Source organism: Bufo gargarizans, chromosome 1, assembly GCF_014858855.1.
Source record: "Bufo gargarizans isolate SCDJY-AF-19 chromosome 1, ASM1485885v1, whole genome shotgun sequence".
In the NCBI taxonomy this organism is placed as follows: domain Eukaryota; kingdom Metazoa; phylum Chordata; class Amphibia; order Anura; family Bufonidae; genus Bufo; species Bufo gargarizans.
Genome location: NC_058080.1, coordinates 262870016 through 262885775, shown reverse-complemented (window position 1 = coordinate 262885775; position 15760 = coordinate 262870016). Strand labels below are relative to the sequence as shown.

Here is a 15760-nt window from a genome sequence, read left to right as displayed (position 1 = left end):
CCCCACATGGAATGAAGGTCGTGCCACTGACTTTCACAGTTCGGAGGAAGAGGCAGTGGTGAGACCGAGCCAACAGCGTAGCAAAAGAGGGAGCAGTGGGCAAAAGCAGAACACCCGCCGCCAAGAGACTCCGCCTGCTACTGACCGCCGCCATCTGGGACCGAGCACCCCAAAGGCAGCTTCAAGGAGTTCCCTGGCATGGCACTTCTTCAAACAATGTGCTGACGACAAGACCCGAGTGGTTTGCACGCTGTGCCATCAGAGCCTGAAGCGAGGCATTAACGTTCTGAACCTGAGCACAACCTGCATGACCAGGCACCTGCATGCAAAGCATGAACTGCAGTGGAGTAAACACCTTAAAACCAAGGAAGTCACTCAGGCTCCCCCTGCTACCTCTTCTGCTGCTGCCGCCTCGGCCTATTCTGCTGCTGCCGCCTCGGCCTCTTCCTCCGCCTCTGGAGGAACGTTGGCACCTGCCGCCCAGCAAACAGGGGATGTACCACCAACACCACCACCACCACCTCCGTCACCAAGCGTCTCAACCATGTCACACGCCAGCGTTCAGCTCTCCATCTCACAAACATTTGATAGAAAGCGTAAATTCCCACCTAGCCACCCTCGATCCCTGGCCCTGAATGCCAGCATTTCTAAACTACTGGCCTATGAAATGCTGTCATTTAGGCTGGTGGACACAGACAGCTTCAAACAGCTCATGTCGCTTGCTGTCCCACAGTATGTTGTTCCCAGCCGGCACTACTTCTCCAAGAGAGCCGTGCCTTCCCTGCACAACCAAGTATCCGATAAAATCAAGTGTGCACTGCGCAACGCCATCTGTAGCAAGGTCCACCTAACCACAGATACGTGGACCAGTAAGCACGGCCAGGGACGCTATATCTCCCTAACTGCACACTGGGTAAATGTAGTGGCAGCTGGGCCCCAGGCGGAGAGCTGTTTGGCGCACGTCCTTCCGCCGCCAAGGATCGCAGGGCAACATTCTTTGCCTCCTGTTGCCACCTCCTCCTTCTCGGCTTCCTCCTCCTCTTCTTCCACCTGCTCATCCAGTCAGCCACACACCTTCACCACCAACTTCAGCACAGCCCGGGGTAAACGTCAGCAGGCCATTCTGAAACTCATATGTTTGGGGGACAGGCCCCACACCGCACAGGAGTTGTGGCGGGGTATAGAACAACAGACCGACGAGTGGTTGCTGCCGGTGAGCCTCAAGCCCGGCCTGGTGGTGTGTGATAATGGGCGAAATCTCGTTGCAGCTCTGGGACTAGCCAATTTGACGCACATCCCTTGCTTGGCGCATGTGCTGAATTTGGTGGTGCAGAAGTTCATTCACAACTACCCCGACATGTCAGAGCTGCTGCATAAAGTGCGGGCCGTCTGTTCGCGCTTCCGGCGTTCACATCCTGCTGCTGCTCGCCTGTCTGCGCTACAGCGTAACTTCGGCCTTCCCGCTCACCGCCTCATATGCGACGTGCCCACCAGGTGGAACTCCACCTTGCACATGCTGGACAGACTGTGCGAGCAGCAGCAGGCCATAGTGGAGTTTCAGCTGCAGCACGCACGGGTCAGTCGCACTACAGAACAGCACCACTTCACCACCAATGACTGGGCCTCCATGCGAGACCTGTGTGCCCTGTTGCGCTGTTTCGAGTACTCCACCAACATGGCCAGTGGCGATGACACCGTTATCAGCGTTACAATACCACTTCTATGTCTCCTTGAGAAAACACTTAGGGCGATGATGGAACAGGAGGTGGCCCAGGAGGAGGAGGAGGAGGATGAGGAAGAGGGGTCATTTTTAGCACTTTCAGGCCAGTCTCTTCGAAGTGACTCAGAGGGAGGTTTTTTGCAACAGCAGAGGCCAGGTACAAATGTGGCCAGCCAGGGCCCACTACTGGAGGACGAGGAGGACGAGGATGAGGAGGAGGTGGAGGAGGATGAGGATGAAGCATGGTCACAGCGGGGTGGCACCCAACGCAGCTCGGGTCCATCACTGGTGCGTGGCTGGGGGGAAAGGCAGGACGATGACGATACGCCTCCCACAGAGGACAGCTTGTCCTTACCCCTGGGCAGCCTGGCACACATGAGCGACTACATGCTGCAGTGCCTGCGCAACGACAGCAGAGTTGCCCACATTTTAACCTGTGCGGACTACTGGGTTGCCACCCTGCTGGATCCACGCTACAAAGACAATGTGCCCACCTTACTTCCTGCACTGGAGCGTGATAGGAAGATGCGCGAGTACAAGCGCACGTTGGTAGACGCGCTACTGAGAGCATTCCCAAATGTCACAGGGGAACAAGTGGAAGCCCAAGGCCAAGGCAGAGGAGGAGCAAGAGGTCGCCAAGGCAGCTGTGTCACGGCCAGCTCCTCTGAGGGCAGGGTTAGCATGGCAGAGATGTGGAAAACTTTTGTCAACACGCCACAGCTAACTGCACCACCACCTGATACGCAACGTGTTAGCAGGAGGCAACATTTTACTAACATGGTGGAACAGTACGTGTGCACACCCCTCCACGTACTGACTGATGGTTCGGCCCCATTCAACTTCTGGGTCTCTAAATTGTCCACGTGGCCAGAGCTAGCCTTTTATGCCTTGGAGGTGCTGGCCTGCCCGGCAGCCAGCGTTTTGTCTGAACGTGTATTCAGCACGGCAGGGGGCGTCATTACAGACAAACGCAGCCGCCTGTCTACAGCCAATGTGGACAAGCTGACGTTCATAAAAATGAACCAGGCATGGATCCCACAGGACCTGTCCGTCCCTTGTCCAGATTAGACATTAACTACCTCCCCATAACCATATATTATTGGACTCCAGGGCACTTCCTCATTCAATCCTATTTTTATTTTCATTTTACCATTATATTGCGATGCTACCCAAAGTTGAATGAACCTCTCCTCTGCCTGTGTGCTAGGCCTAAATATATGCCAATGGACTGTTGCAGTGGTGGCTGACATGAAGCCTGATTCTCTGCTATGACATGCAGACTAATTCTCTGCTGACATGAAGCCAGATTGTCTGTTACGGGACCTCTCTCCTCTGCCTGGGTGCTGGGCCTAAATTTATGACAATGGACTGTTGCAGTGGTGGCTGACGTGAAGCCTGATTCTCTGCTATGACATGCAGACTGATTCTCTGCTGTCATGAAGCCAGATTGTCTGTTACGGGACCTTTCTCCTCTACCTGGGTTCTGGGCCTAAATTTATGAAAATTGACTCTTACAGTGGTGGGTGACGTGAAGCCTGATTCTCTGCTATGATATGAAGACTGATTCTCTGCTGACATGAAGCCAGATTGTCTGTTACGGGACCTTTCTCCTCTGCCTGGGTTCTGGGCCTAAATTTATGAAAATTGACTCTTACAGTGGTGGGTGACGTGAAGCCTGATTCTCTGCTATGATATGAAGACTGATTCTCTGCTGACATGAAGCCAGATTGTCTGTTACGGGACCTTTCTCCTCTGCCTGGGTTCTGGGCCTAAATTTATGAAAATTGACTCTTACAGTGGTGGGTGACGTGAAGCCTGATTCTCTGCTATGATATGAAGACTGATTCTCTGCTGACATGAAGCCAGATTGTCTGTTACGGGACCTTTCTCCTCTGCCTGGGTTCTGGGCCTAAATTTATGAAAATTGACTCTTACAGTGGTGGGTGACGTGAAGCCTGATTCTCTGCTATGATATGAAGACTGATTCTCTGCTGACATGAAGCCAGATTGTCTGTTACGGGACCTTTCTCCTCTGCCTGGGTTCTGGGCCTAAATTTATGAAAATTGACTCTTACAGTGGTGGGTGACGTGAAGCCTGATTCTCTGCTATGATATGAAGACTGATTCTCTGCTGACATGAAGCCAGATTGTCTGTTACGGGACCTTTCTCCTCTGCCTGGGTTCTGGGCCTAAATTTATGAAAATTGACTCTTACAGTGGTGGGTGACGTGAAGCCTGATTCTCTGCTATGATATGAAGACTGATTCTCTGCTGACATGAAGCCAGATTGTCTGTTACGGGACCTCTCTCCTCTGCCTGGGTGCTGGGCCTAAATATATGCCAATGGACTGTTGCAGTGGTGGCTGACGTGAAGCCTCATTCTCTGCTATGACATGCAGACTAATTCTCTGCTGACATGAAGACAGATTCTCTGTTACGGGACCTCTCTCCTCTGCCTGGGTGCCGGGGCCTAAATATCTGAGAATGGACTGTTCCAGTGGTGGCTGACGTGAAGCCTCATTCTCTGCTATGACATGCAGACTAATTCTCTGCTGACATGAAGACAGATTCTCTGTTACGGGACCTCCCTCCTCTGCCTGGGTGCTGGGCCTAAATATATGCCAATGGACTGTTGCAGTGGTGGCTGACGTGAAGCCTCATTCTCTGCTATGACATGCAGACTAATTCTCTGCTGACATGAAGACAGATTCTCTGTTACGGGACCTCCCTCCTCTGCCTGGGTGCTGGGCCTAAATATATGCCAATGGACTGTTGCAGTGGTGGCTGACGTGAAGCCTCATTCTCTGCTATGACATGCAGACTGATTCTCTGCTGACATGAAGCCAGATTCTCTGTTACGGGACCTCTCTCCTCTGCCTGTGTGTGTGCTGGGCCTAAATATATGCCAATGGACTGTTGCAGTGGTGGCTGACGTGAAGCCTCATTCTCTGCTATGACATGCAGACTGATTCTCTGCTGACATGAAGCCAGATTCTCTGTTACGGGACCTCTCTCCTCTGCCTGTGTGTGTGCTGGGCCTAAATATATGCCAATGGACTGTTGCAGTGGTGGCTGACGTGAAGCCTCATTCTCTGCTATGACATGCAGACTAATTCTCTGCTGACATGAAGACAGATTCTCTGTTACGGGACCTCCCTCCTCTGCCTGGGTGCTGGGCCTAAATATATGCCAATGGACTGTTGCAGTGGTGGCTGACGTGAAGCCTCATTCTCTGCTATGACATGCAGACTGATTCTCTGCTGACATGAAGCCAGATTCTCTGTTACGGGACCTCTCTCCTCTGCCTGTGTGTGTGCTGGGCCTAAATATATGCCAATGGACTGTTGCAGTGGTGGCTGACGTGAAGCCTCATTCTCTGCTATGACATGCAGACTGATTCTCTGCTGACATGAAGCCAGATTCTCTGTTACGGGACCTCTCTCCTCTGCCTGTGTGTGTGCTGGGCCTAAATATATGCCAATGGACTGTTGCAGTGGTGGCTGACGTGAAGCCTCATTCTCTGCTATGACATGCAGACTAATTCTCTGCTGACATGAAGACAGATTCTCTGTTACGGGACCTCCCTCCTCTGCCTGGGTGCTGGGCCTAAATATATGCCAATGGACTGTTGCAGTGGTGGCTGACGTGAAGCCTCATTCTCTGCTATGACATGCAGACTAATTCTCTGCTGACATGAAGACAGATTCTCTGTTACGGGACCTCTCTCCTCTGCCTGGGTGCCGGGGCCTAAATATCTGAGAATGGACTGTTCCAGTGGTGGGTGACGGGAAGCCAGATTCTCTGCTATGGAACCTCTCTCCAATTGATTTTGGTTAATTTTTATTTATTTAATTTTTATTTTAATTCATTTCCCTATCCACATTTGTTTGCAGGGGATTTACCTACATGTTGCTGCCTTTTGCAGCCCTCTAGCTCTTTCCTGGGCTGTTTTACAGCCTTTTTAGTGCCGAAAAGTTCGGGTCCCCATTGACTTCAATGGGGTTCGGGTTCGGGACGAAGTTCGGATCGGGTTCGGATCCCGAACCCGAACATTTCCGGGATGTTCGGCCGAACTTCTCGAACCCGAACATCCAGGTGTTCGCTCAACTCTACTTATAACATAAAAACTCAGTGTCAGTATTGCTATCCCCCCCTAGAAAGAGTTAATACAAGTTAAACATTAAGTTATCTGTACCCCAACTAAAAACTACAACCTGCCCAAAAAAACACAAGCCCTCATATGGCTACATCCATGGAAAAATAAAAAAAGGTATAGCTCTTGGAAGGAACCATTCAAAAACGAAAAAAAATAAAATAAAATAATACTAATAATTGCTTGCTCATGAAGGCCAAAATGCATGAAGGGGATCTCTTAATCACATGTGGCATATGTGCTAAACATGGAGGACCACTGGCTAGTGATATAAGAAACTCATGTTACTTATACCGTAGCACTAGAACAGGAATCAACAACCTCGGGCACTCCAGCTGTTCTGAAACTACAACTCCTAGAATCCTCTTTTCACTTCTATGGGAGTTACAAGAACAGCCAAGTAAGTGTGCATACTGGGAGTTGTAGTTTCACAGCAGCTGGAGAGCCAGAGATTGCTGATCCCTGCAGTAGAGGAAAACATTATTATCATTCTTTGAAGATAAACTAGTCTATAGTATACTTGTCAAATTCAATGGGTTACACTTTGAACAGTTCCGCAAAACATACAGTGGAAAGAAAAGTACATGAACCCCTTGGAATTACCTAGATTTCTGATCTGAATATTAAAAGGAGGGGTCCAATTGCTGTTGAAGTCACAATCACAGACAATTCAACCTAACTAAAGTAATAACACAAATTCAGTTGTACCTTTCCTGCCTTCCATTGAGTACATACATTGAGTAAATATACACAGTGCAGGTTAACCTCTGTCTTAGTGCTCATGCACACGAATGTATTTTCTTTCCGTGTTAGTCCTGTTTTTTTTCTAAAACGGAAGTTACTCAGTGTGCATTCCATTTCCATATGTCCATATTTCGGTTCTGCAAAAAAATTAAATGTCTCCTATTATTGTCCGCATTACGGACAAGGACAGTACTGTTGTATTAGGGGTCAGCTGTTCGGTTCCGGAATGCACACAAACGTCAATCCGTAATTTTTGCAGATCTGTTTTTTGCGGACTGCAAAATACATATAGTCGTGTGCATGAGCCCTTAAGGTACTCATACACTATGCGGTCTGGCAGAAGGATCTATATGTGGCTATTTGCCAGGGAACACCCGTACTTGCCATAATAGCATATACAGGTGAAGCCTGGCATGTAGAGTTGTCGTAATCCTATCTAAAATCATGATGTTTTTCTTTTTCTGTATAATTTTGCCTTTTAAATTGCCCAAGTACATTGTAGCATCCACGGGCAGAGACATGTACAGAGAAGATAGAAATGTGCCACTGTCTCTATGGGAAGTGGCCCTTCCCTGCAGTGACACTCTCTCACTGTGCACTCCTGTGATTTCTGTGGGACCGTTTACCTGGCAAACCAAAATCTGCCATGGACACTATGGCGGAAACTAGTATTTCTTTAGAGGCCACCCACTTGGAGGATAGCTTAAATTCAGCTAAGTTGTGAGTAGACAGCTAACATGTCCCTTCTTAGCGATGTGGTGGCTTTAATCCAACTGCCCTCCATTGAAAATAATAAGAGACAGACACAGCTTTCCTGCTGGGAGAAGTTTGATGCAGTGTCCAGGCCAAAATCTGCTATCCGAATGGGCCCCTAAATTCTCCCCCCCCCCCAACAATTCATGCTTTAATGGCTTGTAGTGTCAATGTTCATCCTTTGCTTCAGCAGCACTTAAAGGGAATATGTCATCAGAAAATGTTCTGCTGTGTAAATCACTTTTTTATGTTTACCATAGCTTTAAATAATTTTTGATTGTTATTTTTAATTTTTCGATGTCACTTTTTATATTTAAACTAAAATCCCAAATCCTGCAGTTTTGGCACTGGCCACTATGTCTAATAATTGCATGATTTTCCTATCTCATGACGTAAAGTCATGATTTTATTAAAGACACGGAGGCGAGTATTGCTATCTCTTTCTTTACTAAAATCGTATAGCAGCAAAAAACGAACAAATCAATCAAGTGGAAACCATGGCAACTGACTCCTCCCCACTGTGCCAGTATAACAGTCCTAGTCACTGTCGACTCCTCCTCTTTCTTTGATGGTGATAGTCCACTGGAAAAACTGATCTCGATGATTAAAACTCCATAGAAACTGAAGATGAATCAACTCTTTAACCGAAGGACGAAAAACTGGAAACTGAAACGATAGCAGTAGCTGGGAAGTAGTAAATTCATCCTATGAAAGGAAAAAAGACAAAAGGTAGAAAAAACGTCTAAATGAAGGTAACAATCATCAGTTACACATTGCAGTATACATATAGTACTATAACTGTCAGAAGTAGATATAATATAAAAAATCATAGTTATTCAAATCCCAAAACCTCAGGGGGGGAAATAGGGCGGGGCAATACTCGCCTCCGTGTCTTTAATAAAATCATGACTTTACGTCATAAGATAGGAAAATCATGCAATTTTATTACATGACACGGAGGCTCCTATTGCGAGTTCAAAGCTGACTTACCACAGAAGAAAAAACATGAACCGGAGGCCGGAAATAGAATTCACGAAAGGTAGAAACTCGTGACCAATCCGCTAATTTCATAATGTCCTCCAAACGGGCGCCTGCCATAGTCATTGAGGTTGCCGAAGCCCCTCTAGTGGAATGTGCGGTGAAAATTTCCGTATTCACACCTGCCAAAGACATAACCCACTTCACCCAGCGGGCTAGAGTGATTGTTGATACCGGACCAAAAGGGCGACGGTATGATAGAAAAAGCTGAGGACAATTAGGTGAACGAAAAGGGAGAGTACGTATCTCATATTCCCGAAGGCAGGTCACTGGGCAGAGGGCAGGGGAGTCCGGAAAACATGGATAAGAAACGGACCTGATACTAGTCTTGGTGCGTCGTGTGATATTGAACACAACCCCATTGGGAGTGAAGGATCTAGCGTCGTAATCCAAAGCGCGGACGTCGGATACCCTCTTGCAGGAGATCAAACAAAACAAGGAAACCAGCTTAGCCGAAAGCTGGCGAAGGGTAAGGTCCGTATTAGAAGGCCAGGAGGAAAAAAGGGACAGCACAGAGGAGACATCCCACGTAGAGGAAAAACGAGGCCTGGGCGGACGGGAAAGACGGGAACCTCTAAGAAGACGGCAAACAAGGGGATGCTGACCCGCCGGGCACCCCCCAAACCCGTGGTGAAAAGCAGAAATAGCAGAGCGGTACAGGTTGATGGTACGGTAAGCTTTACCGTCCTCAAAAAGTGAAGCAAGAAATTGAAGCATGTCTGTTACAGGGGCTGAAACGGGATCCAGGTGCCTAGCCAGGCACCAATCAGTCCAAGATCTCCAGGCTGACCGATAAGACCGTCTGGTCCCTGGAGCCCATGCCTCGTCCAATAGGCGTCTAGCTGAGTCCGAAATTCCAGCGATGTTCCAGGGTTCCCTGAAATTCTGCACGCCAGAAGTTGGAGGGAGCCCTCGAGGATAAGAGGATGTCCGAGCCCCGAAGGATCTAACAAGAGGTCCGGGAAAAGCGGAAGAAGTAGAGGACACTGAATTAAGCACTCCAGAAGTTGGGGAAACCACGACTGGGTGGTCCAAAACGGGACTATAAGAACAAGGTCCGCTCCCTGAAGGCGGGTCAGAGTTAAGACCCGCGGGATCAGAGCGAACGGAGGGAAGGCGTAGGAGATGTGACCTGTCCAATCTTGAAGGAATGCATCTACCGCCTCTGCGTCTGGATCCGGACGCCAGCTGTAAAATCGTGGAAGTTGGGAGTTCAGGCGAGACGCAAAAAGGTCTAGATAAAAAGGACCCCAACGGGATGAAATGGATGAGAAGACTGTGGTGTCTAATCTCCAATCGCTGGAGTCCGACAGAAAACGAGAGCTCCAGTCCGCATGGGTATTGTGTAGGCCCGGTATATATTCTGCCGACACTGTGATCTCCCTGGCAAGGCAGAAAGTCCAGAAATCCCGCGCCAGGTGGGATAGGGTTGTAGAATGTGTGCCTCCCATGGCATTGACATACCTGACTGCAGAGATGTTGTCCATCCGTAATCTGATGCAAGTCTTGGTCAGGTTGCTCGCGAAACTGCGAACTGCAAAAGAACCCGCCAGCAGTTCTAAGGCGTTGATGTGAAGGGTCGACTCCTCTACCGACCAACGACCTCCAGTAGACACACCGTTGCTGTAAGCTCCCCAGCCTAGAAGGCTGGCATCTGACTCTATCGTGATATCCGGATGGGGGCGAAAAATCGCCTTCCCATTCCACACTTCCAGGTTGTGGATCCACCAAGACAACTCGTCTCTGGTGTCCTCGTCCAAGGTGATCAAATCCGCGTAGGATGCTCCCGATTGAAGGTGGGCAATCTTGAGCCTCTGCAAGGCCCGATAATGTAGAGGAGCTGGGAACACTGCTTGGATGGACGAAGAGAGAAGGCCTATTATACGGGCCAGGTGGCGTAGGGAGACTTCTGGAAGAGAGAGGGCATGAAGGAGCTCCTTGCGGATGGCTCGCACTTTGGAAGGAGGGAGACTGAGGGTCTCCGTGGACGAATTGATGGTGAAGCCTAGAAACTCTATGGACTGGGCCGGAGTCAAAGTCGATTTCTCTAGGTTGAGAAGAAAACCCAGTCGAGATAATAGGTCCATGGAACATTGCAGATGTGTAAGCAGGACGGAAGGGCACTGGGCCATGATGAGGATATCGTCTAGATAAATAATCAGACGAATCCCTTGACTGCGGAGACAGGAGATGACCGGCCGTAGAAGTTTGGTGAAGCACCAGGGGGCCGAAGAAAGACCGAAAGGTAGACATGTGAATCTCCATATCTCCGAGCCCCAGAGAAAACGAAGAAGATCCCTGGACGACTCGGCTACCGGCACTGTCAGGTAGGCATCTTTCAGGTCTAGTTTGACCATCCAGTCGCCATGGAGTAGCAAATCCCTGAGAAGGTGAATGCCCTCCATCTTGAAGTGCCGATACCGCACGAAAGCGTTTAGGGCCCGAAGGTTGATTACGGGGCGCATTTGACCTCCTTTTTTGGCCACCAGGAACATACTGCTTAGGATTCCCTCCGTGGATACGGGAGCTCTCTCTATGGCACCCTTCTGACATAGCGTCGTCAGTTCCTGATGTAACAGCCTGCGCGTTGAGGACGGGAGGACTACAGGATGTGGGGGGGGAATTTGGATCTGCGAGCAAATCAGTTCTATGTGGAATCCCCGTACAGTAGAAAGAACCCATGGGTCGGCCGTGATGGTTGACCAGACATGGGAAAAAATACGGAGTCTGCCCCCTACCCAAGGGGTCAAAGAAGATGTTGGAAGTCGACTTACCGAAAGGGCGTCGGTTAGATGAACCCCTGGCTCCGCGGGAACGCCAAGTTGATCCTCGGGTGGGGAAGAAGGCGGGTGGCTGTCGGAACTCTTGAGTGTAGTGACGATAGGGGATGGAGCCTCGACCCGAACCACGGGTCTGGAAGGAAGAACGGCCGGACAGGCGGCCCCTGGAGCCCCTTTATCAACAAAGGGCTAATATTAATAGGCTGATATTAATAGGGTTATAAGCAGTATGAAAATATAGCCCAATGCGACCAAAAAACCCTAAATTCTATATATCTAAGGGGTAGCAGATATACTGAGGTATACTGTGATGCTCCGGCAGCTCTACTGAGGAGAATCGGCGCAAATCTCGCGAAATCCCGCGAGATCACGCTCGATTCAGAGGAGAGAGCGGGATGCGCGCGAAAAGACGTCTGAGGTAAAATGGCGGCCGAAATCTCGCGAGATCTCGGCCGCCCAGAAGGAAGCAGAAGCGGAGCGGTGCAGAGGTGGCGGTGGGTGACGGGAGAGTTATGGAGCGGCGAAATGGCCACACATGGAGTGGGGACGAACCCAGCAGCGCTACAGGTGGGAAATGAAGCCTAAAAGGGAAGAAAACTTGTGCCTATGGGGAAAAGCAATAAGGGCAAAAGGAAAGGGTGGGGAGGAATGACACACCTCACCAGAATGAATACTACAAGGAGGCATAAAATATATAACATATAATATATGACATATACAATAATACAATAATACTAATAATACTAATAATACTAATAATGCTCAGCCCACAGACAATGAGACCACTGTACTTATCTGTGAGGAGAGCAGCAAAGAAAGAGGAGGAGTCGACAGTGACTAGGACTGTTATACTGGCACAGTGGGGAGGAGTCAGTTGCCATGGTTTCCACTTGATTGATTTGTTCGTTTTTTGCTGCTATACGATTTTAGTAAAGAAAGAGATAGCAATAGGAGCCTCCGTGTCTTTAATAAAATTGGCGTCACTTCTTGGTTTGTACAGATCACTTTACTGCAGTTATATATTATTCTAATCCTGCCTGTAATGATATCACCTCTGTGTATAGATAAGACAGGATCTGCCATTTACAATAGGTGGTTGTCAAAGCTTATCTATTCTTCCCTTGTACAATGACCTCTGCACAGGTCACTGATCATGTCTAGAAAACTGCCCTATAGAAGTCAATGAGGTCCCATCCTGACCATTGTGTTTATAGTCCATGGGACTGCCATAAAACTTTTTTTTTAATGCTTTTTAATTAAGTGAACCTATCCAAAGAGTTTGAACAGATATGGTCCTGCTTTGATTTTGTATTATATTTTTTAATGTAAAATTAGCATAATGCATATGACTTAAATGCTGTTATAGTTTATTTTTATGGAAATACATTTTAGATGAAAAAATAAATAAAATGTGCAGGCTTCTAAATATAGTGCTTAATGCAAAGTATTGTAATTTCATACTTTGGCATAAGTAACACAAATTCAGAATTGCCTCAAGGCATAATTATTGGATTTTCCAACAAACTGCACCTTTTCTCCCATCACTTTATCCGTGTCCCTTCTCTGTCACAATAACACATTCAAGCACTGTTGATAACTTTATCTGTTACTTTGCTGTTATCGCATTTCACCAATGAACAAGTAGACAGCCTGTCAAAGGACCTTAGCCCTTCTTTGCCTGTATAGAACATCAGCTTGGAAAATAAAAAATAAAAAAAGCATAAAAGCAGACATAGATTGTATTTAGTAAAACATGGAAACAGCTAGGTTTATAAATATATTTTAACCTTTTTTATATTATTGTAGAACTAGATTGCAAAAACGATTTTGTCTTATTTCCCTGACAGAGCTCTGAGTTGAGTCCAGCCAGCAGTACAACATCCCTCCCGATTAGCCCTATTGTGGAAAGAAGTCTTCCATTTAAGGTATGGCATTTACATTATCCTGCTTCTGCTAAATGTGTACTCTGTAAATGTGATACGGTGGAGGACATTGACTATTGTGGCGTAAAAAAAACTGAAAATTATGGCACACACCATGGCTTATAAGGAGGGTGGGGCTTAGCAAGGCTCACTCAATTTGCTATAACTTATACCAGAAACTTGCATAATTTATAGCTCAAGTCTAGTCCAGCTCCTACCTGGTGTAGACTTTAATTTCTGCCAAGCGGTAGGGAGGAGATGGGAGATAATAAAATTATATTTGAAGGGGTATTCCCGACACAGACATTGTGAGCATATCACTAGGATATGCCCCCATTGTCTCATAGGTGTGGGTCCCACCTCTGGGACCTGCACCTACACCGAGAACAGAGTGGGTAGTGTGGCAGAGGGCGCACTGCGCATGCACAGCCATCCTCCATTAATTTCTATGGAGCCACAGAAAATAGCCAAGCGCTGGCTCGGCTATTTCTGTTGGCCCCATAAAAATAAATGGGAGTGGTGGCCGACATGTGCGGTGTGCTCCCGTTCACTTCTATGGGGAGAGCGCTTAACGGTGGCCGTACCACGGGACATTAGGGGCATATCCTAGCTATATGCCCCTGTTGTCTGTGATGGGAATACCCCTTTAAGCTATTTTTAGCACTTTAAGCAGATAACTTTTTTTTGTCTCTCCAGTACAGCTTTATTCACATTAACTTGATAGCTTCTCTTCATGATGAGATATAATGGGATTCATCATGTTTCTGAGAGGATTAACGTAACAAGAATAGCACTGCAGAACCTTAGTCCCTAATTTGCCTTTTGGTGATATTTTCTTTTGATCCCACAATGTATGAAAAAAAAAAAAAAATCTAGATTGATCCAGGATCACGTTGTATAGTTATAAAAACATGTTCTGTATGTTACTATATGTTAGTTGAGTTTTTTATTTATTTTTTAGAAAGTACAGCAGAATTTTATTTTTTTTCATGTTCCTAGGAAGCTCCCTAGCACTATATAACAATCCTGGAAGAACTTTATTATTATAATTTTCAGACTAGACTAATTTTAATACAATTTCATCTTTTAAAAGCTCCCAAAAATTTTCACATTTTTATGCTCATCAAAAGTAAGGTAAGAGAGTGATGTCAACATTTAGTTGCCAACAGGATGGAACTAGGAACTTAAAATTGCCCTGGAAAAAACGACCATACTGCAAAGTACCACAGTGCAGCACACAATGCCGCCCAACAGAGCCACATACCACAGTGTAGCACAATAAGCTGCCCTAGCAGAACTAAATACCACAGTTCAATACTGCTCCAGTAGAGCCAAATAGCATAGTGCCAAACAATCGTCTGCCCAAGCAGAACATAATACCACAGTAGAACACAATATGCTGCCCCAGCAGAAACAGATTCCACAGAGCGGCACAAAATACATCCCTGTGTCTTTTCTTTTCAGCTTCATCTGTTTTTCTCAATTTCCACTGTAGAAGTCAACGCTCTTAGTGAGATCGCTTTTTTCCTTTTTTATAGAAATTGTATTTTTGAATACTTTGCACCTGTGTATTCTTCTACAGTGTCAGCGACAAACATTTGTGATGCACTTTTCTCTCACAAGGGGCTCAGAAATCAGGAATGGTTGTGGTGCAGGGGAGTCAGTGGCTGACATATAGGTGCCCATCCTCAACAGTGATTGGGGTCAATTTTATAGGAAACCAGTGCATGGAGAGTAACAAACATGCAGAGAGCATGCAAGCTCCATGTGGATGTTGTTCTTGACCCTAGGATCCCAGTGCTGCTAACCACTGAGCCACCGTGCTGCTAATTGATTAGATTTTTGGTCATTGTCTTTTACAGATTTAAAAATACCATATAAAGAGATATATATGGGTTTAAGGGTGTTCTTGATAGAATACACCAAATGTTCCCTACTCCATTTAACAGATGTGATGGTACTGAATCTTTAGAAGGTCATTGTAGACCTGACATTCTGTCGAGATTTTTTGGAAAAGTCTAAAGGCTGTATTACATATAGTAATGTAGCGGGTGATTTTCGCCTGCTCCTTAGTGAAGGAAACCTCTGCTATTACATACAGCAATCTCCTCCACAGTATGGGGAAGAGCAATGGCTAATGCTATTGTATGTCCCCATACTGACTTGATTTCTGGCAGCAGATCATGATTAGACAACATGGAGTTATTTACAGAGCATTTGTGATGTACAGTATCTGTTAGATCTAAATATTCAGTAGGTGGAAAAAGTATCACTTATCTTGCCATTTAGAAACTTTCTCTAGCATACAACTACACAGAAAGACCCAGAGCAGTTTCCCTCCAAGACTAAGGCTAGGGCTACACAATGGCATTTTGTCGCACAAATGTTGCGCAAATTTTTTATAATGATAGTCTATGGTGTCGCACTGCGACATGCTACAACTGCGACATGACAGTAGCAAAAAATCCAAGATGGATTTTTCTGTAAACTGTTGCGTCGCAGTCATAGCATGACGCATGTCGCAGCATGTCGCAGTGTGACACCATAAACTATTATTATAAAAATTGTCGCACAACATTGGTGCGACAAAATGACGCGCGACACATGTTGCTGTGTAGTTGTGCACTATGTGTTGTGACACATGTCGTCA

The 15760-nt window shown here is 46.8% G+C and overlaps 1 protein-coding gene across 2 annotated transcripts in view; it reads left to right on the top strand.

Annotated features, from left to right (window-relative positions):
• Window positions 1-15760, top strand: part of CCSER1 (coiled-coil serine rich protein 1) — a 1109040-nt gene that overhangs the window by 788717 nt on the left and 304563 nt on the right. For both annotated transcript variants that reach the window (XM_044302736.1, XM_044302745.1), the window contains exon 7: window positions 13036-13113. In XM_044302736.1, coding sequence (XP_044158671.1) covers window positions 13036-13113 — 78 coding nt within the window. The remainder of the gene's footprint in view (window positions 1-13035; window positions 13114-15760) is intronic.